Below are 26407 nucleotides of genomic sequence, written 5' to 3' on the forward strand. Positions count from 1 at the left end.
GTTAAAATAAGGAAGAAATGGTAACTGAACACCTGTCCACCCTAGACGAATTCAAATCACCAGGACCAGATGGATTACACCCCAAGGTGAGGTATCATCAATACGCCGATGATACCCAGTTATACATCTCCACCCAATGCCCAGTCAACGAAGCAGTGGAAGTGATGTGCCGGTGCCTGGAGGCTGTTGGGGCCTGGATGGGTGTCAACAAACTCAAACTCAATCCAGACAAGACGGAGTGGCTGTGGGTCTTGCCTCCCAAGGACAATTCGATCTGTCCATCCATTACCCTGGGGTGGGGGGAATTATTGACCCCCTCAGAGAAGGTCTGCAACTTGGGCGTCCTCCTCGATCCACAGCTCACATTAGAGAAACATCTTTCAGCTGTGGCGAGGGGGGCGTTTGCCCAGGTTTGCCTGGTGCGCCAGTTGCGGCCCTACTTGGACTGGGAGTCATTGCTCCCAGTCACTCATGCCCTCATCACCTCGAGGCTAGACTACTGTAACGCTCTCTACATGGGGCTACCTTTGAAAAGTGTTCAGAAACTTCAGATCGTGCAGAATGCAGCTACGAGAGCAATTATGGGCTTCTCTAAGTATGCCCATATCACTCCAACACTCCGCAGTCTGCATTGGTTGCCGATCAGTTTCCGGTCACAATTCAAAGTGTTAGTTATGACCTATAAAGCCCTTCATGGCACCGGACCAGAATACCTCCGGGACCGCCTTCTGCCGCACGAATCCCAGCAACCGGTTCGGTCCCACAGAGTTGGCCTTCTCCAGGTCCCGTCGACTAAACAATTTCGTCTGGCGGGACCCAGGGGAAGAGCCTTCTCTGTGGCGGCTCCGACCCTCTGGAACCAGCTCCCCCCTGAGATTAGGATTGCCCCCACCCTCCTTGCCTTTCGCAAACTCCTTAAAACCCACCTCTGCCGTCAGGCATGGGGGAACTGAAACATCTCCCCCTTGCCCATATTGTTTTGGTATTAGATTGATTGTATGCATATTTTTTAATATTCTGGGGTTGTTTTTTATGAATTTTTAGCTTAAAATTGTAATTGGATTGGTGGGTATTGGATTTGTTATTATGTATTGTTTTTATCTTGTTGTGAGCCGCCCCGAGTTTTCGGAGAGAGGCGGCATATAAATCCAATAAATCTAATCTAATCTAAGGTTCTGAAGGAAATGGCAGATGAGATCTCAGAACCACTGAACTATACCTTTCAAAGATCCTGGAGTACTGGGGAACTGCCAGAGGACTAGAAAAGAGCTGATGTAGTTCTCATATTCAAGAAAGGGGGAAAAAACAGATCCAGGAAACAACAGACCTTTCACCCTGACCTCAATACCAAGGAATATTTTGGAAAAGATAATCAAGCAATTAATCAACACAGCCAAGAAATTGTGATCAAGGCTCAGCTGTGGATCCAGGAGGATTCCCAAGTTGGGGGACCTATCTGAGGGGGTCAATGTTTCTCCCCAACAGAACAATGGATGGATAGATAGAGTGGTCTTTAGAAGGAAATGCCCATAGCCAGATAATAGAGAGGGAAGAAATATTTAGGTTAAACAGGAAAGTTTAACCTAAGTATTTCTTCCTTATCTACTATTTGACTATGGGCATTTCCTTCTAAAGACCACTCTATCTATCCATCCATTGTAGATAAAAGATGCCTGAAGATGTAGATAGAGATGAAGACCCAAAGAAGGAATTTGGGAGACAAGTCAGAAAAAAAAAGAAGAATTGAAATATTAAAATGGATAGAGATGATGGATAAAATCTTTTATAATGCAAGATTGGCTTTACTAGGAGCTGGAATAGAGGCAGAAGGAAGACATAGGGAGAATAATATTATACATATTTCTATATAATATATTAAAATTACCATATTTTAGGAGTATAAGACACACTGAAGTATAAAATGCACCTTAGTTTTGGAGAAGGAAAATAGGGGAAGAAAATTCTGCCTTTGCCTACCAAGTATTCGGCTGGCTAGCATCCTTAGCCTGGTCAGCTTCAACACAATTGTTTTCTGGATGTGAGCATGCACATGCTCTCTCTCACTTCACTTGCACATACTACATTGGATCTGATAAGCAGCTTCAAAAGCACAGCTAATCATCAGAGGGAGCATCAGTGAGTAAAGCAGGTGAAGAACGGAAGCGATAAGACAAGACAGCAGCTGTTATGGGTTGCAATTTTGGGCTCCATGCCTCACATTTTCAGTCTCCAAACACTCTGTGAGAGCCATTCAAGGCTGCGGGGTTCACCAAATCACATCGCTGCCAATTGCCACCTGGAAATGTGACATGACAGAGGAGAAAAATGGTGTGTGTAGAGGCCTAAGATGCAATGCATGGAAGTGACTTGGCAATCCTGCAGCCTTGATCGGCTCTGAAATGGAGCATTTTAAGGCTGAAAATGCAAGGCATTGTCTGTGGCAATCTCTGCAGTCAGGAAGAGAATGAATGGAGGCTTAATGGAGGGGTGGTGGGTGGGTGGGGTTACATTCAGAGCAGGGGTGGGCTCCAGCTAATCTGTGTTAGTTACTTCCGGGATTCCCCGGTCACTGGCATTTCAAAAAAAATCTTCGCATGTGCAGGAAATTGATTGATGAGCCAACAGCTTCCTGATTTGCTGGCTCGTCAATCATGCCCACCCACCTCACCTTGGCTCGCACAGACTCCTGTCCTGTGTGAGGGAGTGGTATGCAGCCAGGAATTTGCTTTGACTGATTGTATTGGCTGCCCTTAGCCATTTACAAAACCCCCTTTTTTATTTTCATTCGCTAGAGAAGGAGAACCGCCGCTCAAGTAAGTGTGTTATTTTATTGGAGATGGCTGGGCAGAGGAGTGCTTTATTTTTTATTTTCCTATCTGGTCACTGGCCACATGGCTGAGAAGATGGGGGGAAACTGCTCTTCCTCCATTCCCCCCCATTGTCGCAGCCCCGTGTGGTGTCTCCATGAATTTCTTTTTATTTTCCCACCCCGTGTTTTCCCCCATGAATTTCCCACCATTGCTGGCCATGTGGCTAAGAAGATTGGGGAGAAGCAGCTTCCCACCCAATCTTCTCAGCCACGTGGCCAGCAACGGCGGTAAAATAAAAAGAAATGGGGCTGTGACAATGGGAAGCGGGTGGGTCAGCCAAGGCCAGGGGAGGGGAGGGGCTGTCCCCACCTCCTCCAGCTTTCGCAGGATGGTGGTGGTGGTGGCTCACCAGGCCCCCTCGGCAGCCGAGGGGCCCTCAGTGGTAGAAGCAGAGCGCACAGATGGAGGCGGCGAAAGGGAGCCACTGCCGGCGCTGGCACTGAAGAGGCTGAGGCTGGGATGGGTTGTGGCGGGATGGGCTGTGGTGGGTCATGGGAGCAACACAGACGCTGAGCCTCAACAGCAGCCATTGTCCACTGCTGGCCCAGAGAGCACCAATGCCTAGGCCTCAAGAAGCCCCCCGTTGATTCGGGAATGTGCCGAGCTGGAGGAAGACCTGAAAATCCACTCTGCTCAGCAGCCATCCCATGGCGGCAGGGTGGCCATCCAGCCCAGAGGGCATCTATGCCGGTGCCAGCCTCAACAAGAGCCCTGGTGTGTCAGGAAAGTGCCGGGCTGGAGGGCCACTGAGTGGAGCGGATTTTTGGGTCTTTCCCCAGCCCGGCGCTTTCCCGACTCACCGGGCTCTTCTTGAGGCCGGGGCATTGGCGGTCTCCAGGCCAGTGGCAGGCCACAGGAGCAACACAGACGCCAAGCCTTAGCAGAAGCCATTGCCCGCTGCCAGCCTGAAGAATGCCAATGCCCCGGCCTCAAGAAGAGTCCCGGTGAGTCAGGAAAGTGCCAGGCTAGAGGGCCACCCTTCTGCAATGGGGTGGCCGCCAAGCAGAGCAGATTTTCAGGTCTTCCTTCAGCCCAGTGCTTTCCTGACTCACCGGGGCTCTTCTTGAGGCTAGGGTGATGGTGCTCTCTAGGTTGGTGGTGGGCTGCAGGAGCAACATGGATGCTGAGCCTCAACAGCAGCCATTGCCCGCTGCCGGCCCAGAGAGCGCCAATGCCCCAGCCTCAAGAAGAGCCCTGGTGAGTCGGGAAAGCACTGGGCTGGAGGAAGACCCGAAAATCTGCTCCGCTTGGTGGCTGCCCCGTGGCGGCAGGGTAGCTCCCCAGCCCAGAGAGTGCCGATGCTGAGGCCAGTTTCAGCAAGAGCCCCAGTGAGTTGGGAAAGGGCCAGGCTGGAGGGCCGGCCTGCCGCCATGGGGCACCTGTTGAGCAGAGCGGATTTTTGGGTCTTCCTCCAGCCTGGTGCTTTCCCGACTTGAGGCCGAGGTGTTGGTGCTCTCTGGGCCAGCAGTGGGCCATGGGAGCAACATGTACGCCAAGCCTTAGCAGCAGCTGTTGCCCACTGCCAGCCTGGAGAACGACAATGCCCCGGCTCAAGAAAAGCCCAGGTCAATGTTCCCTCTAATTTTTTTTTCGGTGTGGGCGGAAAATTATAGTATCTGAGTGGCAGTCCCTTTGGGACTGAGTGGCATAGAAGTATAAATAAATAAATAGGAAAAAAAATCCCTTCTTTTTTACTAAAAGAAATTAATAATAAAACAAAACCATCTCTCTTCTCTCTCTTTCTCTCTCTCTCTCTTTCTCTCTCCCCCCTCTTTCTCTCTCTCTCTCTTTCTCACTGTCTCCCTCTTTCTTTCTATGTTGCTCTGTCTGTTGCTCTCTCTCTTTCTCTCTTGCTTTCTTTCTCTCTCTCTTGTTCTCTCTCTCTTTCTCTCTCCCTTTTTCTCTCTCTTTCTCTCTCTCCCTCTTTCTGTCTGTTGCTATCTCTCTCTCTCATTCTCTCTTTCTCTCTCTTCCTTTCTTCTCTGGAGGCCGTGGAAGGTTTTTCTTATTTTGAGGCATACCGGAAGCTCTCGGGGAAAGCTCTCCGAGTGAAGGGGCTGCTACTCAAGAGGGGTGGGGCAGGCGCTCCCAGAGAAAACCCTCTCATAGCCTGGGAGCGCTTCGGGAACACCTGCCCACCCCTCTCGCAGCCCCTTGGCTAGTGGCTGGATGAGGAGGAGGAGAAGCCGCAACCACCACTGCGGCTTAGGGTGGGAGGGTTAGGGTTAGACAGCCAAAAAGAGCAAAATTAGGAAAGTGCACTTGTGTGCCATAATTAGAAACAAAGAGTGGGAGGAAGAAGGGAAGAGGTGAGGCTTATCCTGAAAAGGTTGTGGTCCCCATGATGAAATTTCTTTGCATTTTCTGTTGCTAAATGGAGTGAGTGAGTAAAAAGGCTCTTGGTAGAACTTTTTTTATGGCATGGGGTTCAAGTCTCCTATTTTGCAAATGGTTATTATAATCTTACCCTGTACTCTGAAGAAAGTAGAGCCACCTGGGAGGGGGAGGAGGAGGAGGAGGTGGCTGGCAGCAGAAAACAGTCCCAGCTTTTCCCTCCCTCCATGACTTAAAAGAGTTTGCTTGCTAGTGCAAAATCCTATGGTGGAGGTTTGCGGAGTGTACGGAACCACTGACATGGGATGGCAGGTCAGGAGTCCTTATCTTTATGGCAGAAAGAAGCTAGCCAGCTAGAAGGGAGAGAAATAGAATCTTCTACTGGAGTTTTGGCTCCTACTTAAGGTGGAGTGGTGAGGCGAGACAACTGGTGGGGGTGGGCAGAGTGACCCTCCATGAGCCTCTCTTCCCTCTCCCCATGCCAGGACAGGTGGCAGGTTTTCCTTAAAGGGGGAGAAGTGCCCCAATTCAGCAGCTGGCATAAGACAAGCATACAGCTACTGCTGTCGCCTCTCTTTCTCTCTCTCTTCTCTCTCTCCCCCAGCTCGGCTCTGTTTGAATTTGTCCTACCCAAAGACAGGAGGGGAGAGATCTCCCATGTGCTTCCCTGGCAAGGGCCCACAAGGAACTGATTATTTGAGCAGTTTTAGAGCTTGTTTTCAAGCTTAGGCTGCTTGGAGTGAAAAAGTATTGCAATAGCCCACACTTGAAACCACTCCAAAACTGCTCCAAGTGTTGGTTCCTCATGAGGGCTGGCATGACTTCCCCTCTGCCATCAGGGAGCCCAATGGGGATGGTGGGGGCCTCACTAGGCTGCCTGGAATAGAGCCACACTGGCCTTGGTGGCTTAATTAGCCACATGAGCTTGGAGGGGATAGGGGGGTTGCAGCAAGCTCTGGGGATGGGGGACCTAGCACAACAAGGAATTATCTTAGGCAGAAGGTGGCAGCTCAGTTGGGGCATTGGTAAGAGATGGGTTCCAACTTACCTCTCTGCAGCTTAGCTTCCTCTCACAGTGCACAACCATACCTCATGGCTGTGCGCATGTATGCGCAGTGCAACCCCCCCCCAAAAATTTTTAAAATAAAAATGCCATAAACAAGATGCCAACCGCATGCAATGCCAGAAACTCGGCATTTGTGCATTTGCAGAAGGGGAAAAAAGGATTAAAACTTTTTTTTAAAAAAAGATGGCAGTACCCATAGACCAGCAACATCACCAGAGGGCCACTACCAGGGTGCATGCTCAAGAATGCACCGGTAGCAACCCACTACTGGTTCCAACATACTGTATGTAAAAAGACTCTGTTCAAGATAAATTTGTAGAAATGCAATGATGCAATCTTATCTATTCTGTTCTCATAGAACCTGATGAACCTTTTTTTCCTCAGGTGCCAAAAAGGTTCCCATATACATGACCATACCCATAATGCAATGCTCTACCCCCACATGCATGTTGGAAGCTAGCCAGCCAGAAGTGCACAACCCCCCTATGCTGCCTCACCCACATGCATGCCAGAATCACTGAAGCCTCTGGAGCCTGTAGATGGCAAAAAACAGATTCCAGCTGATTTTTGGGCTTCTTGAGGATGGAGGGAAGGTTTTTTTTTCTTTTTTCCTACTCCAGGCTTCAGGAAAGCCTGCTGAAAGCCTCCTGAAGCCTGAGGAGCATGAAAAATGGCCCGAAGGCCCAATCAAAAGTCTGTTTCTGAAATTCTGGTAATGCCATTGGGTCCATTTTTCACCATCCACAGGCTCCAGAGGCTTTCCTGAAGCCTGGGGAAGATGAAAATGACCTCCCCCACCCCCTGGAAGGCTTAAAATCAGCTGGCCAGTGCACACATATGGACTGGAGCTGACAGGGAATGTGTGCCCTCTAATATGCTCCGCATGACACACTTGTACAGAATTAAAGATATCAGCCATTCTACAATCATTGTAATGTACACTAGTTCTACTTACTGAAACATTTTGGTGGAGGTGACCATCCATTTTTTGTGCATTCAACCACTTTTTCTCCATTATCTGGTTCAAAAGTAAATCCAGTGTCACAACGAATTCGAATTAGATCCTCATTGTGATATATAGTTCTTTGAGGTCGGAAAGTACCATGAGATAGTCTTGGAGAATTGCATGTAATTTCTAAAGAAAATAAATCATGTATTATATAAAAAAGGAAAACTCATATCAGATTGTAGTCACTGATTTCCATAAGTATGGATAACAATATCATTACTATTTTTCATATCTATTCTTATGGCCTCTCTGTTTCCCACTCAGCTGATCATGGGTTCTGAGGATCAAGAGACAGGTGTGTTTTGGTATCCTAGGCCAGTGTACTTGGCACCCGAGTCTGATAGTGAGGAGGTCGAAGAGAATGTGGAGTCAGAGGCTGAAAGTCAACCAGGGACTGTTGCACCTCCAGGGGTGACCATGAGTGACTTAGGAGAAGAGGATGAGCCCTTTCTCGATGCAAGAGTGTGCAGTAGTATTAGCAGACAAGAATGGCTTAGGAGGAAGAGATCTCTTTGTGAATAACTCTATAGAACACTTGGCCATGCCTTGTGGCTATATAAAGAGTTGTCTCATGATGAATTATTTGTAAACATCAACGTTTGACAAATAGACATGTATGTATGTATGTATGTATGTATATATATATATATATATATATATATATATATATATACACACACACACACACACACACACACACACACACACATACACATACACATGTATATACATGTGTTCGCCCTAGAACAAGGACAGAAGCACCAGCCTGAAGATGACGAGTGGGACCTCGTCAAAACGTCACCAGAAATTTCCAAATCCTACATGGGAAGAAACCCCAATATGCCAAGGTCTCACTCGTCATCTTCAGGCTGGTGCTTCTGTCCTTGTTCTAGGGAGAACACAGCGAGACCTGACCTTCCTTCTATAAATACTGGTGGCTGGGTGTGGTTTGATGGCTCAGCAATTGTCTGCTGTGTAGAAACTTCCTGGTGAGTCAGTGGGGTAACACCTGGGGTCGTTGATGTAACTGAGGTATGCTGATTAGTTAATGATTGTGGATTAGGCGTGATATCCTGAGTAGTTGGAGCTTGCAGGCTACTTGGTTGTTTTGCAATGTGTGTTCTGAGTCTGGTTTCAGATTCTATGGCTGGGATACATTTGTTCATGAGGGCTGGTTTCCAGATGTCTGGTAGGCGGGAGGTATCATCCCACCTGTTCATATTTTGGAGATGTTTTTCTATCTCGATGGCTTCCATGATTATTCTTTTGCTGTAGTGTTCTGTTTTGGAAATTAATTTAGTACTGTCAAAATCAATTTCATGTCCTGTAGTTTTGAAGTGTTGGAAAAGGGAGGAGGTTTTTTCTTTTTTTCCTTAATGCATTCTTATGTTCTGCAACACGTGCATTTACTCTCCTGTTAGTTTGTCCAATATATGTGGCTGGGCAAATTTTCAGGGCCGCCGATAGACGGGTATTACTGGGAGGGGCGTACCGGGCCCCGGGAAATTGAATAATGGGGGGCCCCCGGTGCTTCTCCTGCTGAGCCCAGCTGCTGCAGCTGGAGGCGCGCCCCTCTCTAGCGTTCCTTTCGGCCGTCCGCCTGTGCAAAGTTTGGCTGCGAACTCGGAAGCGCCATCCCGCCGGCTGGCTGGCTAGCTGCTGCCTGGCCCCCTCCCTCCCGGAGGAGGGTCTCCCTCCGCACCACCAGCGGCGCTCCCCCCGCCAGCCAGCCAGCCAAGCCCCGTGCCCGCTGGAGCCGGCTCCTCGCTCTCCCCCTGCCGGGTTTTCAGGAGGTGGGGAGGATCGGGTGGCCCGCCAAGGCCAGGAGGGACGCCGCTGCCCCCCCTTCCCTCTCTCCGCCCGCCGCTGCGCCTCCTTGATGCCGAGAGGAAATGCCCCAGGCGGGGGAGGCCAGGGGGGCTCGGACCGGCCACGGAGCCAGGCCCCCTCCGCCCGAAAAGCCGCCGCAGAAGACCGCGGAGAAGGCAGGCTAACTGAGGAGGGGGCTGGGGCAGGGGCGCCTCGGTGCAGCAACCTGAGCATGCAAGAGGGAGCGGAAAGTAGGGGCTGGGCGGGGGTCTGACCTGTGGGCGCTTTGTTTCTTTTTCTTTCTTTCTTTCTCTATTTCTCTCTTGCTCTTTCATTCTTTTTTCTTTCTCTTGCTTTCTTTCTTTCTCTTGCTTTCTCTCCTTCCTTCCCTCTTTCCATTTCTTTCATTCCCCCTCTCTTTTTATTTCTCTTTCATTCTCTTTCTTTCCTCTTTCTTTCTTTCATTTCTTTTTCTTTCTTTCTCTCTTTCTCTCTTGCTCTTTCATTCTTTTTTCTTTCTCTTGCTTTCTTCCTTCCTCTTTCTTTCTCTCCTTCCTTCCTTCCCTCCTTCCATTTCTTTCATTCCCCCTCTCTCTTTTTATTTCTCTTTCATTCTCTTTCTTTCTTTCTTTCTTTCTCTTTCTTGCTCTTTTTCTTTCTCTCTTTTACCTTCCCTTCCTCTATTTCTTCTTTTCTTTCTCCTTCCTACCTTCTTCCCTCCCTCCCTTCCTTCAGTCCTTCCTCTCTTACTCTCCCCTTTCATAAGTTTCCTTGCTTTCTTCCTCTGTTCCTGTCCCTTCCCCCTTTCTTTCTTTCCTTCCTTCCTTCCCTCCCTCCATTTCTTGCTTTTCTTCTCCTTCCTCCCTTCTTTCCTCCCTCACTCCCTTCTTTCACTCCTTCCTCTCTTACTCTCCCCTTTCACACCTTTCCTTGCTTTATTTGCACCCTTCCTCTGTTCCTGTCCCTTCCCTCTTTCCTTCCTTCCCACCCTCCGTCCATTCACTCACCCATTCCTCTCTTGATCGCCCCTTTTACCATTCCTTCCTTCCTTCATAGCTCGCCCTCGCCTTTCTTCCCTTCCTTCCAGATGGGAGTGCCCCCTCAAGACACCCGCCTGACTGCTGGTACCCTGCTTTTTCTCTCCCCTCGTCCTTTCCAGCTCCTCTCCGGTGGCTGCCGGGTGTGGGATCCCCCTCCCCTCTCCCCTCGCTAGAAAGCACATGGTTTTGTCAACAAGAAGGGAGAAGTGCCAAGGAGCCGTAAATAAGCCTCGCTCGGCCTGACCGATGCCAGGATCTTTCTTTCCCTTGTCACTCCCGCTTCTTTCTTTCTCCTGGACGAGTCCACACAATCGGCTTAACCCAGTTCCTGAAATAGCCTATGGCAGTGCTTCCCAACCTTGACAACTTGAAGATATCTGGACTTCAACTCCCAGAATTCCCCAGCCAGCATTCGCTGGCTGGGGAATTCTGGGAGTTAAAGTCCAGATATCTTCAAGTTGCCAAGGTTGGGAAACACTGGCCTATGGGACCGCCTTGCTTGGCGTGAACCGGGAAATGATCCCCGGGGGATGGAGTGGCTTGGCGACTTAAAATAGTTTTAAAATGGCGGGGGGGGGGGGCAGACACTTAGGCTGTATGGGGCCCCAAAATTCCTGATGGTGGCCCTGCAGATTTTACACGGTATTTGATAAACTCCATGGTTTTCTAGCTGGATATTGTCTTTCGGGATTCTTAGGATGTTGGCTATTTTTTTATCTGTACCAAAGGCTGTCTTGATGTTGTGTTTGCAGAGAATTTTGCTGATTTTATCTGTGGTGCCTGATTTTATCTGTGGTACGTGTCATGAAGATCGAGTCTAAGTAAACAAAAAATTCCAACTTGAAGAACTGTCTCACGAATAAAGTCTCTACCAATAGATGGCAACCATACCATCCTTAAATCTCTTATTGTTGTTTTTTTCCACATTTCAGCTTTTTAACTTTTGAATCCAAATAGTATATATATAAAGAAAATTAATAGTACGTTTCTACAAATTCACCAATATTCTTCCAAGATGATTTTTAGATGTTAACTTCTAGTCCCATTCAAAATAAAAAAACCAGCAAATTACAGTATCCATTTAGCCGCTCTCCACAAATTCTTGAAATCCTTTTCCCATAATCCATAAGCAAAAAGATTGTTCCCTCTGGCAGCAATGCTCAAATTAACAGTCAATTCTCCTCGCCACAACTCCAGCACAAAAAACTTACACTCCCTTTTCTTTTCCGGATGACTTCCAATTCTTCAATCAAGTCTTAGAAGAACTTGATCAATTAAAGATAAATATGGCAATGAGTCCAGATGGCATCCACCCCAGAGTTCATAAAGAACTCAGATCTGTCATTGCTACCCCCCTGACTGATTTGTTTAACCAATCCCTGTTAACAGGAGATGTTCCTGAGGATTGGAGAATGGCCAGTGTTGTGCCTATCCACAAGAAGGGCAGTAGAGAAGAAGCTGGTAACTACAGGCAAGTTAGCTTAGTTAAAATGATGGACACTCTACTCAAAAAGAGGATAAATCAGCACCTAAAAAACAATAACTTATTGGACCCAAATAAGCATGGCTTTACTGAAGGCAAATCATGTCAGACTAATCACATTGATTTCTTTGACTATGTCACAAAGTTGTTGGATGAAGGTGGTGCCGTGGATATTCCTATCTGGACTTCAGCAAAACCTTTGATACGGTTCCACATAAAAAGCTGATAGATAAATTAGTGAAGATTGGACTTAATCCCTGGATAGTTCAGTGTATTTCAAGCTGGCTGAAGCGTAGACATCAGAGAGTTATTGTTAATGGCGAGTATTCTGAGCAGAGACAGGTTACAAGCAGTGTACCACAAGGGTCTGTTCTGGGTCCTATTCTTTTTAATATGTTTGTGAGTGACATAGGGGAAGGTTTGGTAGGGAAGGTTTGCCTATTTGCCGATGACTCTAAAGTGTGCAATAGGGTTGATATTCCTGGAGGCATCTGTAATATGGCAAATGATTTACTAGGTAAATGGTCAAAGCAATGGAAACTGCAGTTTAATGTTTCCAAATGTAAAACAATGCACTTAGGGAAAAGGAATCCTCAATCTGAGTATTGTATTGGCAGTTCTGTGTTAGCAAAAACTTCAGAAGAGAAAGATTTAGGGGTAGTGATTTCTGACAGTCTCAAAATGGGCGAGCAATGTAGTCAGGTGGTAGGAAAAGCAAGTAGGATGCTTGGCTGCATAGCTAGAGGTATAACAAGCAGGAAGAGGGAGATTGTGATCCCCTTATATAGAGCGCTGGTGAGACCACATTTGGAATACTGTGTTCAGTTCTGGAGACCTGACCTACAAAAAGATATTGACAAAATTGAACGGGTCCAAAGATGGGCTACAAGAATGGTGGAAGGTCTTAAGCATAAAACGTATAAGGAAAGACTTAATGAACTCAATCTGTATAGTCTAGAGGACAGAAGGAAAAGGGGGGACATGATCAAAACATTTAAATATGTTAAAGGGTTAAATAAGGTTCAGGAGGGAAGTGTTTGTAATAGGAAAGTGAACACAAGAACAAGGGGACACAATCTGAAATTAGTTGGGGGAAAGATCAAAAGCAACATGAGAAAATATTATTTTACTGAAAGAGTAGTAGATCCTTGGAACAAACTTCCAGCAGACATGGTTGGTAAATCCACAGTAACTGAATTTAAACATGCCTGGGATAAACATATATCCATTGTAGGATAAAATACAGGAAAGAGTATAAGGGCATACTAGATGGACCATGAGGTCTTTTTCTGCCGTCAGTCTTCTATGTTTCTATGTTTCTAACTCTTTCTAGCACACAGTCTTCTTGGCTAATGGCTGCTAACTGCATTTGCACTGCTGATGGTGGAGGCTCCATGTCTGGTCAACCCTGGGGTTTGCCGACCCCAAACAGGAACCAAACTAAGTCCCCTTCTTCCCCTCCCCTAATTAATATTCTTCCCCTCACCTAAACTAATATTTTAGAATCTAAAACAGTGATGATGAACTTCTTATTCCCTTGGTGCTGAAGGAGCATGCACACATGCTATCGCACATGCGCGAGTGACCACACCCATAATTCAATGCCTGGAGAGGGCAAAAACATTTTCCCCCGTGTCAGGAGGTCCTCTGGAGGCCAGAAACAGCCTCTTTCCCAAGTTCTGTTGGGCACTGTAGGCTTGTGTTTCATTGTCCCCAGGCTCCAAATGCTTCCCTAGAGTCGGGGAGGGTAAAAATGCCCTCCTCCATCCTCCCAGAGGCTCTCTGCAAGCCAAAAATCAGCTGACTGGCACACACATACACGTTGGAGCTGAGCTAGGGCAACGACTCGTGCCCTAATCACCTCGAGGTTCGACTACTGTAACGCTCTCTACATGGGGCTACCTTTGAAAAGTGTTCGGAAACTTCAAATCGTACAGAATGCAGCTGCGAGAGCAGTCATGGCTTCCCCAGGTATGCCCATGTTACACCAACACTTCGCAGTCTGCATTGGTTGCCGATCAATTTCCAGTCACAATTCAACGTTTTGGTTATGACCTATAAAGCCCTTCATGGCATCGGACCAGAATATCTCCGAGACCGCCTTCTGCTGCATGAATCCCAGTGACCAATTAGGTCCCACAGAGTGGGCCTTCTCCAGGTCCCGTCAACTAAACAATGTCGGTTGGCGGGCCCCAGGGGAAGAGCCTTCTCTGTGCAGCCCCGACTCTCTGGAACCAGCTCCCCCCAGAGATTAGAACTGCCCCTACCCTCCTTGCCTTTCGTAAACTCCTCAAAACCCACCTTTGTCATCAGGCATGGGAGGACTGAGATATCTCCCCCGGGCCTATACAATTTATGTATGGTATGTTTGTATGTATGTCTGCTTAATAATGGTTTTTTTAAAATATTTTAAATTGTAAATTATTAGATTTGTCATGAACTGTTTTATTGTGTTGTGAGCTGCCATGAGTCTACGGAGAGGGGCGGCATACAAATCTAATAAATAAATAAATAATAAATATGGCTCCGCGTGCCACATGTGGGCACTTGTGCTATAGGTTTGTCATAACAGATCTAAAATATACTGTGAAATTATTCATCTTGATTTAATATGTTTTTAGTAGCCTTGTATTTATTTGAAAGATCATAAATAAATTCAGAAAGTTGTTATACTTATGCTTCCTCTTCACTTTGATTTTGAATTAATTGATACCCCTATACCTCCATACTGGATACACTTATTTTCAATTCCATTGTGGAGCCCAGTAGCATTTGCAATAACCTACAAGGTTACAAATCAGGGTTTCTGCATTGCAGTTCTTCTCCTGCCTGAGGTTACAGGTTCAATAAATTGTAACAAGGAAAAGTGGTTGGGTCTTCAAATTCTCTGTGGTGGAGCTTTTAGTATTTTTAGTAGCTCTTGACTACTATTTATTTGGAACATCATAAATAAATTCGGCAAGTTGCTATAATTATCCTTTGGTTTGACTTAGAATTTAAACATAAAGGAATAATTTGAGACCCTGCTTCTTACTATTTATTCCTGGGCGATCCCAGTAGTGTTTTCAACTACCTGCAAGGTTGTAAATTAAGAGCTCCACATTGTAGTGATTCCACTCCTGCCTAAGGCCAGGCTTTCAAATGCTGTAATGGACCCCGCAGTGCTTGTTCCTTTTCCCAAAGCCGTTAAAATTCTGCTAAGAATTAGAAGTGATCTTTTATCTATAATGATAACTCTGAGGTAGAGTATCACCAATAACAATATAGATGGATTCAATTACTGGGCTGATGGATAAATTGCTGGAAGATCTAAATGATTGATTGCAACCGATTTCCTGGAGAAAATCTATGTGATTGTGAGAGTTGATATCAACTTCTTAGCATGTAATTCAACAATTAATTAGCTATTCTTGAAATTGCCCTGGGGATACCATCAAAACATCAGTTGGTCTAAAATTCAATATCCTGTATATTCAGTGTATACTCTTAACTCTGCCTTATTACAGCTGCAGGAGCTGCATTGCCTACCAATGTACCTCTGAGTGCAATCCAAGGTTTGGACACCACTTTTAAAGTTGGTTATAGCTCAAGTATGTATGACAATTTTCCAAATAACCATGGTTTGTCTAATCTGGATGGCAATACAACATTTACTAATAGTCCCCAGCTTTCAGGTTAGTCAGGAAGTGATATCACATCTTCTCTTTGCAACTCCACTCCTTGGAAACAGCTGCCTTAAGTTGAATATGACAGCCACTCTCCTGATCTTCTTGAAGCTAGTAGATCCACAGGCAATTTTGTCTATATGTGTGCATTTTTCTTATGATTTAATTTTAGTCATGTTATTGATTTTTAAAATTATTTTATTGCTATTTTAATATCTGTAAACTGCCTAGAATTAACAAGGATAATCAGGCTACAGAAATAGAAACATAGAAGACTGACGGCAGAAAAAGACCTCATGGCCAATCTAGTCTACCCTTATACTATTTCCTGTATTTTATCTTACAATGGATATATGTTTATCCCAGGCATGTTTAAATTCAGTTACTGTGGCTTTACCAACCACGTCTGCTGGAAGTTTGTTCCAAGGATCTACTACTCTTTCAGTGAAATAATATTTTCTCACGTTGCTTTTGATCTTTCCCCCGACTAACTTCAGATTGTGTCCCCTTGTTCTTGTGTTCACTTTCCTATTAAAAAAACTTCCCTCCTGAACCTTATTTAACCCTTTACCATATTTAAATGTTTAAATGGCATGTATGCACAAACAAACCAACATCTCCACAAAGTTCTTCTGATACCTGTGGTGAAACTTGGTTCTGGGAAAGGTGGAATTGCTAAAATTGTGAAATGTCCCTCATTATACATCCACTACTCTACTAGTCCCAAGATCAAATGCAAAGCAATGTTCTCTAGATGTAACTAAAAAGGTTTTTATATTCTTGTTAGCAACTACATTGGAATTTCTTTTGGTATTGGTACTTAGATTTTGCTATGGTAACAGTTTATAAATTCCTTAAAAACAGAAGTACGTAGGAAGTTGGGTTTGGAGTTTATTGTTGGCAAAAGTATTTACCATTCAATGATATAAAATATTACTGTGTAGTTATATTACCTTACACTGATGAAAAATTTTCAGGAGTACAATGGGACAGTTTTTGCAATAACTCAGCCATGAAATGATCATAGGTGTGTCTTTTATTGCACTACTCCCTTTCCAGCAATCTGAAGTCTTTCAGGTTTCTCCTATTTCACCTACATCCTGAGTGTTTCCATTGGTACCTCTAGAATGGAAAAATGTAGTCCAGCCAGGGAGGTTTCAGAGAGATAAAAATATCTGCCCCAGTAAATGACATATGTAAATTATTGCAGTTTATTCCAGCTCTAATGGTATATAGGCTCAAACTGAAGTGCTTTGGCTCTGTATTGGTGATATCAGGATTATAAAATTAAACTTTTTAAAGTCACCTTTGCATTTTGGAATCACTGGTGGTGTCCCATCACAATGGATTACAAAAGCTGATTGGGAAGAATTTGCTGCCAGGACATATCCTGTTTTACAGGTGAGCTCAATAAAATGACCATGTTGCACAAATATATTTTCAGGTGCATCTATTTCATCTTTTATCACTTCTATCTTCTGGCTTTCCAGTTCAGTCCTGGTGATCATACAGGGATCTGATATGGAAAGGAAAGGAAATCCTGTCAGGATCTGAATGCATCATATTATCATTGCAAAATGCTAATAGTAGAATTTAGTTTTCATTCACTGTCTACTTTACCTCAGAAACAGAAATGAAATTGAATATTAAGTAGAGCTGATTCAGGCAAGTGCAATTAAATGATTTTTATGCAAGAGAGAAAGAAGGCAGTGAATCTTAATGATTAGAAATGTTTATGAAAATTGAAAAGAGGATGGAAGAAGAAATTAAATCTATTTCACTAAATATTAATGGATTAAACTCACAAACTCCGGTCTGAGCGGCGAGAGGATGGTGGAGCTGCCGCTCTTCTGAGATTTGTGGAGGAAAACGCCAAACAATGACTCATTCTAGGCCAGTTATTGTTTTTGTCCTCTTTGTTGCTGAGCCCTCCATTTGGGGGTTCAGAGAGTGAATGCTGCCATTTCTGCGGGTGCCGGTTAAAAACCCCACAACTCAAACAATCCAACCAACACACATGCTATAATCCAGCTGTAGAGAAATCCTGAGATGCCATAGGATTTGAATTTTAGGAGTAGTTTGTCATGGACCACTGAATCGAAGGCTTTGCAGAAGTCAATATAAATTGCATCAGTGGATTTTCCTTGATCTAGATGGGTAGTCAATATGTTTTTGCAGTGAAGTAGGATCATTTTGCAGGATCATTTTCTTCTGAATCCAAATTGTTTGTTAGAGAGTAGGTTATTAGATTCTCAGTGAAGAGTAATTGATTGATTTATAATTGATTCCATGACTTTGCATGAGACTTGCATGAGATGCAGCAGTGATATTGGTCTGTAGTTATCAATGAGAGAACGGTTTCCTGTTTTGAAGATGGGGATGACCATTGTTTTTGACCTATAGCTTGGGGAGTGTGCTGGTCCTGAAGGATTTTTGGAAGATAATGCTTAGTGGTTCAGCTATAGAAGAAGAATGTTTTTTTTAGGAAGTATGCACAAAGACTGTCTGGTCTGACTGATAGAGAAAGTCTTGAGGTTGACAAAATTGTAGAATGCTCAATTACATTTGGTGCGAAGGAGGTTTTCCTCTTGTTTGCTGGAATAGTTGAGACATTCTGCTTTTATTTGCTGGCATATGCTTTTGTAGCGGCTTTTGAAGTTGGTTACTTGGTCTTTTTTGTTTTTATGCCAAAGATATCTTTTTTTGGTTTGTAGTTTCCTTATTGAGACAGGTAAGTTATTTTCCTTTTACTTCTGGTTGATGTTAGAGGTACATGTAGTCTGATAAGCCTTTCAATTTGTAGTAAAAATGTGTTGTAGAGTTCATCAATAGTGTTGCAGTTAGAAAATAAAGTTTGCCGTTCAAGAATTGAGAGATTGGCATCTATGAGTTCGTAGTTGGCTTTCCTAAAATTGTACTTAAACTTAACTTGATTATGTAAAAACTAACACAAAATTTAAACATGGCAAAACAAAACTATTTTGAACATGCTAACAAACTGGGATGGTGGCTAGCCTATAAACTGAAAAAGAAATAGAGAAGAAACCAATAATACAAATACAGGATGAAAAAAGGAAAAATCTATATAAAAATGAGGGAAAAAAGTAAATAGCTCATTTTCCCCCAAAAAATCATATCAACAAAATATTGTAGCAGTGGACATTTAGAAGAAATGAAACTAACTGAAATTATGGAATCCAAAAAAGAATTATTTAATGAAAGAATCACAATATTGGAATTGGTAGAGGGAAGAAAAAAAAAATCTCCAGGTCCAGATGGAATACCAATCAATTTCTATAAGACAATACAAGAACCACTAGATATATTAATGCAGAGATTTCCAATGATGCCTTAATCAATGCAAACATACTACAATCATGGACAGAAGCCCTTGTCTCACTTATTCCTAAAGAGGATACACAACTCACACAAATTAAGAATTATATGCCCATTTCCCTTCTTAACATAGATTGTAAGATTTTCGCAGCTATCATCTCGGAAAGATTTTTAAAAAGTCTTAAATGAAATGATACACATAGATCAAAACAGCTTTCTCCCAAAAAGAAACATAAAAAATAATATTAGAAATATAATAAATGTCCTTGAATATTATCAATCTCATCCAGAAAATCAATTAACATTAATCTTTTTAGACAGAGAAGGCTTTTGATAACATAAATTGGAAATTTATAATTTTACAATTGCAAAAGATGAACTTTGGAGATAAATTTACAAAAATGATCGAAAAAATATATACTGTACAAATAGCATGGGTTATGATTAACTGAGAGACTACTGGCAAAATGAACATTATGAAGGGAGTAAGACAAGGGTGTCCCCTAGCTCCCTTACTATATAGTTTTACATTGGAAGTCTTATTGAGTAGTATTAGAAAAGAGCAAGAAAGAGATTAAAAATCAAAAAAGTAACTTATAAACTTCAGGCATTTGCAGATTATTTAGTTTTTATATTAAAACAACCATTAACATCAAGATCCAAACTATTACAGTGCATAGAAGATTATGGTAAGGCAGCTCTTAAAAGCAGTAGGAACAAAATGAAAATAATAATGAAAAACCTTACAAAAAAGCAAGAAAGGCAATGGGAAGAGGAAATGCTATAAAGGTTACAAAAAATATAAAACATCTGAGAATTTGGTTAACATCTAAGTGCTCAACTTTGAAAAAAGATAACTATGATAAAAGCACTGCTCAAAAAAATAAAGGCAACACTTAAACAATACAATATAACGCCAAATAAATCAAACCTCTGTGAAATCAAACAGTCCACTTAGGAAGCAACACTGACTGACAATCAATTTCACATGCTGTTGTGCACATTCAACTTTGTAAAGAATAAAGTATTCAATGAGAATATTTCATTCATTCAGATCTAGGGTGTGTTATTTGAGTGTTCCCTTTATTTTTTTGAGCAGTATAGTTCAACAAGTCAAAAAAGATCTAGAAACCTGGAAGAAGCTTCAATTGTCCTTTACAGGTGGGATAGCCTCTGCAAAAATGAACATACTGCCCAGATTTTTTTTAAAAAATATTTTTTTCATATTTCTTCACATTTATCTCATAACAACACGATACATATACAGTAAAAATACGTCCATAATGTTCATTTCATACATATCATCAATAGCTTATTTTAACTTCAAATCTTACTGTTATTAGTCAGTCTATCACTATCTTCTCTATTCACTCCCTTTTTTCTCTCTACCCCTCCCATCTACCTTGTTTTCCCCTTTCTACTTCTTTCTTCTCTCCACCTCTTCTCTCCCCCTCCTACTTCCTCTTTCTCAGAGATTCTCTGAGTGAATTAATTATATTCTATATTATATTTAGGAAATGGGAAGAGGAAACGTCTATATAGGTTACAAAAAAAATCCTCTGTGGCTCCAGAACCTGCCCCACCCCTCTCACAGCCCCTTCCCTAGCAGCAAGATGAGGAGGAGAAGCCGCAGCCGCTAGCAAAGCCAGAAAGAGGGTCAGATCAGGTGGGTGGGAGGCATCAGCAAGAGGGCAGGGGCGTGAGGAGGCCAGAGGTGCCTGGGGGGGGGGCCTGCAGCGATGGCCGCCGGCAGTAGATATAGGTGGTGGGAGAAGGAAAGGGAGCCGCCCCCGCCCGCCACGGATGGGCCGGTGCCGAGCCTCTCAGTTGTGGCCTCCCCACCTCCCTCACCCTGGCGGGCTGGCAGGGGGATTGGTAGCACACATACATGTGCGCCCGACATTCAAAATAAGAAGAAACCTTTGTCGGCCTCCACACGCTCCCCACCCCCAACTCCAATGTTGCGTGGCCTTGTAAAAGGCCGTGCGGGGGGTAGTTTTTGGGTGTGCAGCTGCACGGGCGCGCGCCTGAGATGGAATATTGCTGCCTGCACAGCTCCAGCTGACCGGCCGGACCACAATCCTTTTTTAAAATTTATTTTTTATTTTTTTAAAATCATCTGCATATGCACACCTCTTCGGTCTGCCAGAAGTGGAGCCAAAGGCACATTGGAGGTTTTGGTGGCCTAACCAGCTGCAAGTTCAAAACCACCTAATCAGAGATTCACTTTTCAAAACATGGCAAAAAAATGAAAAGAAACCACTGTAGCCAAATACCCACCTGGCTCTCTATGACAGAAGCCTTAATTTATACAAACTTAATACATATGGATAAAATGAAGACATATAAAGAAGTCTTAAAGGAACAGGGAGAACTAAAAACAAGAGAAGAATTAAGACAGCATGGCATAGAAATGGATTGGCGCCATATCTTCAAATAACGTCTAGATACAAACAAGATATAGCACAATATGGATTTCAGAAAAAAGATAATAGAAAAAAGATTAAAAAAGGAGGTATGTATATATGTATATATTATGCTTGTTTCTCACAAATACTAAAGAGGGACAAGCAAATAAGAAAATAATATAAATGAAAGTGGGACAATTGTGCATAAACCAGAATGTAATATTTTTAAAATGTAAAACATTCAATAAAAAATATTAATTAAAAAATAAAATTGAATAAAGATTTTCTTTTCTACTTACCTAGGCAAATGGGCACTTTTGTCCAGGTCCCATTGTCACAAAAAGATCTGTTCTGGCCTTCTATGGCATAATAGTTTTGGCATCTGAATTCTACTGAAGAGCCAGATCTGTACTGCTTCTCAGATAAAGTAGTAATGTCTCCATTCTCAGTCCTGGGTGGACCACTGCAGTTTTTTCCTACCTCTATTAAATAAGGGGGGGGGGGGGAGAGACAATAGGCCAAGAAATGTTAGCTGAAGTTGCTGACATTCGTTATAATAAAAATTACAAGTAATGGTTTAAAATTACTACTATTTTTAAATTTTTGTAAATTATTACTTATTACTGTATTTTTGGTGTATAAGGCACACTGGAGTATAAGACCCACCTTAGTTTTGGGGGAGGAGAACAAGGAAAAAATTCTGCCACTGCCTTCCATCAATTTGCCTCCCAACAAATAGCAAACAGTACAGATGATATACACCATTTGCTGTGTATTTCTGTGCATGTACTGTATGTCTGACCCATAGAAATAGCAAAGAATTAGAGAAATATACAGTATATTAACCCTGCTGCTCTCCTCACATTTACTGTACACTTTTGGTACTCGGGTCCTTTTAGACCTGGAGTAAAAAAAGGTTGGTTTTAGCTATTGGAAGTGGTTTTTTGAATAGTCTGGTGTTGGGGAGGCCAAAGATAGTATAAAGATTCAGATTTGGCAGGCTAATCTATCTGTAAATTGAAAAAAAATGCACACAGCCGGGGGGCAGGCTTTTATGAGCAAAATAACCAAATAAGCATAATTTTTCATTTCATTTTTCATTTCATTGTGTTCAGAAATATTCAAATTAGTATACTAATGAAAAAAGTATTTAAAAAACACACACTTCCAGTAGGTAAAACCAACCTTTTTTTTACTCTGGGTCTAAAAGGACCCAGAGGATAACAAGTATAAGTATTTTTGCCCAGCAAAAACTAAACAACCAAAAAAAACCACAAACAAAGAATTCCTCAAATGAGACAAAGTCATGTAATTTCAAGTTCCAGATATGAAGGGAAATTTTTTTACAGGGTCTCAAATTTCGTTTTTGGATGAAAAGGACCCAAAGAGGGTTAATGCCAGGAAGTTTTCTTAAATGTAGTCATTTTTTCCAATTATTTAAATAGATCTACTCCAAACATGACTTAGTCAGGGCTTAACTTGGCTGCCTTATTTTAATATTAAACAGGAACACTGTTGTATTTCAGACTATACTTGTACAGATGCTGTTAAAATTGATGTGGCTTTCTTGAAGTATACTTATTCCCTGCTATTTAAAAGAATATACAATAGCACTGGGCCTCTTCAGATCATGCATTTATTTTAAAAAGCTTCTTCATTTTGTTAAGTTGTCTTGAATAATAAAGCAGTCTTTAAAAATAAGTCTAATAATTTGAACATTCCATAGGCATTTATAATTATTTACTTGTCTCCTTGCAGCAAACAACAGCCAGTTTCAGCACAGCCTGATTAGCACAATTAAGTAAAAATCTGCCTCTGCCTCTATCTCTCAGCAATTTGCCACATTGCAGTTTCAGTTTTAGCACAAGGACCTTTGTCCAGTTGTTAATCTAATCTAATTTGCTAATAATTTCAGGTTGCAGGGATTGCCATAGCCTATTGCTGCCTGCCTGCAGCCTGAATCAACTGCTGGTCAGGAGGCCGATAATCAGTGGCTAGTTCTAATCAGGTTCTGCACTGTTTGCTGCAAGAAGGCAAATTGCTGGGAGGCAGAAGACAAAGGGTGAGGCTGGCTGGGCAAGGCTATATTCAGTTTATAAGACACACCCACATTTCACCCTCTTTTAGGGGGGAAACGTACATCTTATACTCCAAAAAATACAGTAAGTGCTCATTACTGCTTTTTCCCCCTGTGCATTCACAAATCGATTGTGCTCTATGTTGACCAAGATCTTGACAGAATTAGCTAATCTGACGATTCATCATGTCTGGTCTACTTTGGATGATTGACACATAATCACTTTCCATTAAAGACTGTGAAGGGTAATATTCGATTAGATAGAGATGATAAAGTAACTGCATAGTAATATCATATGTAAATTAATACATAAGGATAAGTTATTCTCAGGCCATTATATGTATATATTTCAATCTTTATATTTTGTTGTTTCACTTGTTCTAAATAACATGCTACCAATTTATCTGCTTATTCAATTTACAATTATGTTATAAATATGTTTCTTAGGAGAAATGTTTCTATCAGATTTATAATGCACAAGATTTAGACTTCCACCTATAAATAGCAATAGCACTTAGACTTATATACAGCTTCACAGTGCTTCACAGACCTCTCTAAGCAGTTTACTGAGTTAGCATATTGCTCCCAACAATCTGGGTCCTCATTTTACTCAGAAGGATGGAAGACTGAATCAATCTTGAGAGAGTGAGAATTGAACTGCAGAACTTCTAGCAGTTGGCAATCAGCAGAAATAGTCTATAGTACTGTGGTCTAACCACTGCACCACCATGGCTCTAATAAATGATGATGAAGGAACAGAATGACAATTTTTTTAAAAAAATCTTCTGAACTAATTTTTTGTAGGGCTATAAAAATTATCATAACAATCTGAGAATCAAATGTCTTCAAACAAACGATAATAAAATATCCTTCATCTTTCCAAACCTTTATAATTATTAATTAAATAATGTATTTTTCAGTGTATAAGACGCACCTAGATTTTAGAGGAGGAAAACAAGAAAAAAAGTATTCTGAACCAAATGGTGTAGTATTATGTTGTTTAATAAAATACCAGGGTAGCAGAATACTTTTTACAACCATGTATACTTCTTAAAACCATGTACACTTTTTACAAACTTCAAACTTGACAGCTTCAAGGACTTCAAGCTTGGGGACTTCAACTCCCAGAATTCTTCCACCAGTTATGCTACCTTAGGAGTGGGAGCTGAAGTCCACAAGCCTTAATCTTGCCAGGTTTGAAGACACTTGAACTCCTAACCTCTAACTCAGGGGTCTTTAAACTTGACAGTTTAAAGACTAGTGGACTTCAACTTCCAGAATTCCTCCACCAGTCATGCTACCTTAGCAGTAGGAGTTGAAGCCCACAAGCCTTAATCTTGCCAGGTTTGAAGACCCTTGCACTTCCAACCACTAACCCAGGGGTCTTCAAACTTAACAGTTTTAAGACTAGTGGACTTCAACTCCCAGAATTCACTCCACCCACTTACCACTTAGCTACCCACCCAGATTTCTTTCTTGCTTTACTAAAACTTGGAAGGCCAGTTTGCACTTCTGCGGAGGTAGGGGGAATGAGAAGCAAAGGGAGGGGAATCCACCCACAGACCTCTCCCTCCCGCCCTCCCCCCTACCTCGCTCTCTCTGTCTCTCTCTTCTTCCTCTATTACTCTCCAATGCAATTTGTTGGAACCGGCCTGCTGTAGCTGCCGTCGCACGCGCCCTCCTCACCTACCTCCCGAAGGCACCCCCGTATGCAGAAGATTAGGGTGGGAGCTGATGGAACTGAGCCCCCTTGCACAGATCAAGGCTGCCCTGCAGGCTTTCTCCAGCGGCTGGATACACAGAGTACTGGGGGGATGCACACATGCTCCTCCGCAGCTGCTGCTGCGCGTCTCATATCACTTGCCCGGGGGCAGGCATTTCTTGCAGGGTCCCTGCCAGCACCACCACCAGTTTGGATGGGGGCGGCTAGTCGCCATGGGCATCCAAAATGGGAGCAGTGCCGGCAGGGATGCCGTGAGAAACGCCTGCCACTGGGCAAATGATACAGGGTGTGCGGCTGCAGCTGAGGGGAAGCAGACAGATGTCGCTTGGCACTCTGTGTATCCAGTTACTGGAGAAAGCCCATGAGGCAGCCTTGATCAGCGCGAGGGGGGTCAGCTCCATTAACCCCCACCCCAATCTTCTGCCTTTGGGGGTGCCTTTGGGAGGTTGCAGGTGAGGTGGGTGAGCACAACAGCAGCTGCAGAGAAGCAGGCCCACTTCTCAAAGCCTTGATCATCCAGCACAAGGGGGCTCAGCTCCATCAGCCCCCCATTCACCATGTTGTTGGGTGGCCGGCTCAGCTGGGTGAGCAGCTGTGGCAGGAGTTGGGCAGAGGCTGGCTCTCCCCAGTTGAGAGCTGCCTCAGCCAGGGAGAGCCAGCCCCTGCCCTGTCACTGCCACAGCTGCCCACCCAGCTGAGCCGGCCACCCAACAACACAGTGCTGGTGCGGATGACAGCTCTGCCCCTTCAGGGCTTGTTTGCCGACATCCTCAGCTTCATGATTCATCCTGGGGTGTGAATATGACATTCTTGCCCATAAACAAAAGCTGCTGGAGCTGCATCAGCAGTTGCTGCCACCGCCGCCGGGACTGGCTAACTCAGGCAGCGCGGGCACCTTATCCCTGCCAGCTGGAGGCTCTGGGCAGCCACCTGGAAAGAGGGACTTTGCTACTGATGCTACACCCGGCACCCTGCCCATCCCTGGGGCTGAGCTGCTGGGCGGCCTCAGCAGCATTCGATGTATAAGACAAACCCAATTTTAAAGCGCTTTTTTGCAGTAAAAAGGTGCATCTTATACACCGAAAAATATGGTAAACACTATTAATATTAACATGACTATATGATACATTCATCCAAGCAATTTCAAACAAAAAAGATTTTTTCATGCAAAATATGGAGCTCCTTTAATTATATGACAAACTTATTTTTATACAAGCTTTGCAATTTTTGAAATGCATTCCTATGTCTACCAATATTATACATATCTTCAACCCTATGGAATCATAGTTCTTAGCTGAAGTTCAAGATTTTGGATTGAACCTTGGACATAATTTAGAGGATTTGGAAAATATCATACAATCTTTCTGCAATTGGATGTGCTTTATGTTTCTTGTTTTAGATTACAGCTACTAAAATTCTAAACTAATATGTGAATGATGTCAGTGCAGATTAAAACATTTTTAGAGAATGGAACTTTGGAAGGAAATGTTCATGTCTGTAATATTAATTATTTTAATCAGTTACAATCCCAGAGGAATCCATCATATTGACAGCATGCTTACCTGAGATACATAAAGGCAAATCAAT

At 43.3% G+C, this 26407-nt stretch overlaps 1 protein-coding gene and 2 long non-coding RNA genes across 7 annotated transcripts in view; 1 reads left to right on the forward strand and 2 right to left on the reverse strand.

The window, feature by feature from the left end:
* The window catches only part of LOC139155477 (uncharacterized), a 297390-nt gene that overhangs the window by 140884 nt on the left and 130099 nt on the right, over positions 1–26407 (reverse strand). The gene's annotated exons all lie outside the window — the stretch shown is intronic.
* Positions 1–26407, reverse strand: part of LOC139155478 (complement factor H-related protein 1-like) — a 71466-nt gene that overhangs the window by 35615 nt on the left and 9444 nt on the right. For 3 of the 4 annotated variants that reach the window (XM_070730617.1, XM_070730616.1, XM_070730619.1), the window contains exons 3-6: positions 26383–26407; positions 21320–21502; positions 16583–16792; positions 7226–7405 (exon numbers count right to left, since the gene is read on the reverse strand). The exon at positions 26383–26407 is cut by the window's right edge and continues 164 nt beyond it. In XM_070730617.1, the coding sequence (XP_070586718.1) occupies positions 7226–7405; positions 16583–16792; positions 21320–21502; positions 26383–26407 (598 nt within the window). The remainder of the gene's footprint in view (positions 1–7225; positions 7406–16582; positions 16793–21319; positions 21503–26382) is intronic. The other variant, XM_070730618.1, reaches the window with a different exon arrangement.
* LOC139155481 (uncharacterized) overlaps positions 1–26407 on the forward strand; it is a 53525-nt gene that overhangs the window by 16654 nt on the left and 10464 nt on the right. The gene's annotated exons all lie outside the window — the stretch shown is intronic.

Source organism: Erythrolamprus reginae, unplaced genomic scaffold (genome assembly GCF_031021105.1).
Source record: "Erythrolamprus reginae isolate rEryReg1 unplaced genomic scaffold, rEryReg1.hap1 H_21, whole genome shotgun sequence".
NCBI lineage: Eukaryota > Metazoa > Chordata > Lepidosauria > Squamata > Dipsadidae > Erythrolamprus > Erythrolamprus reginae.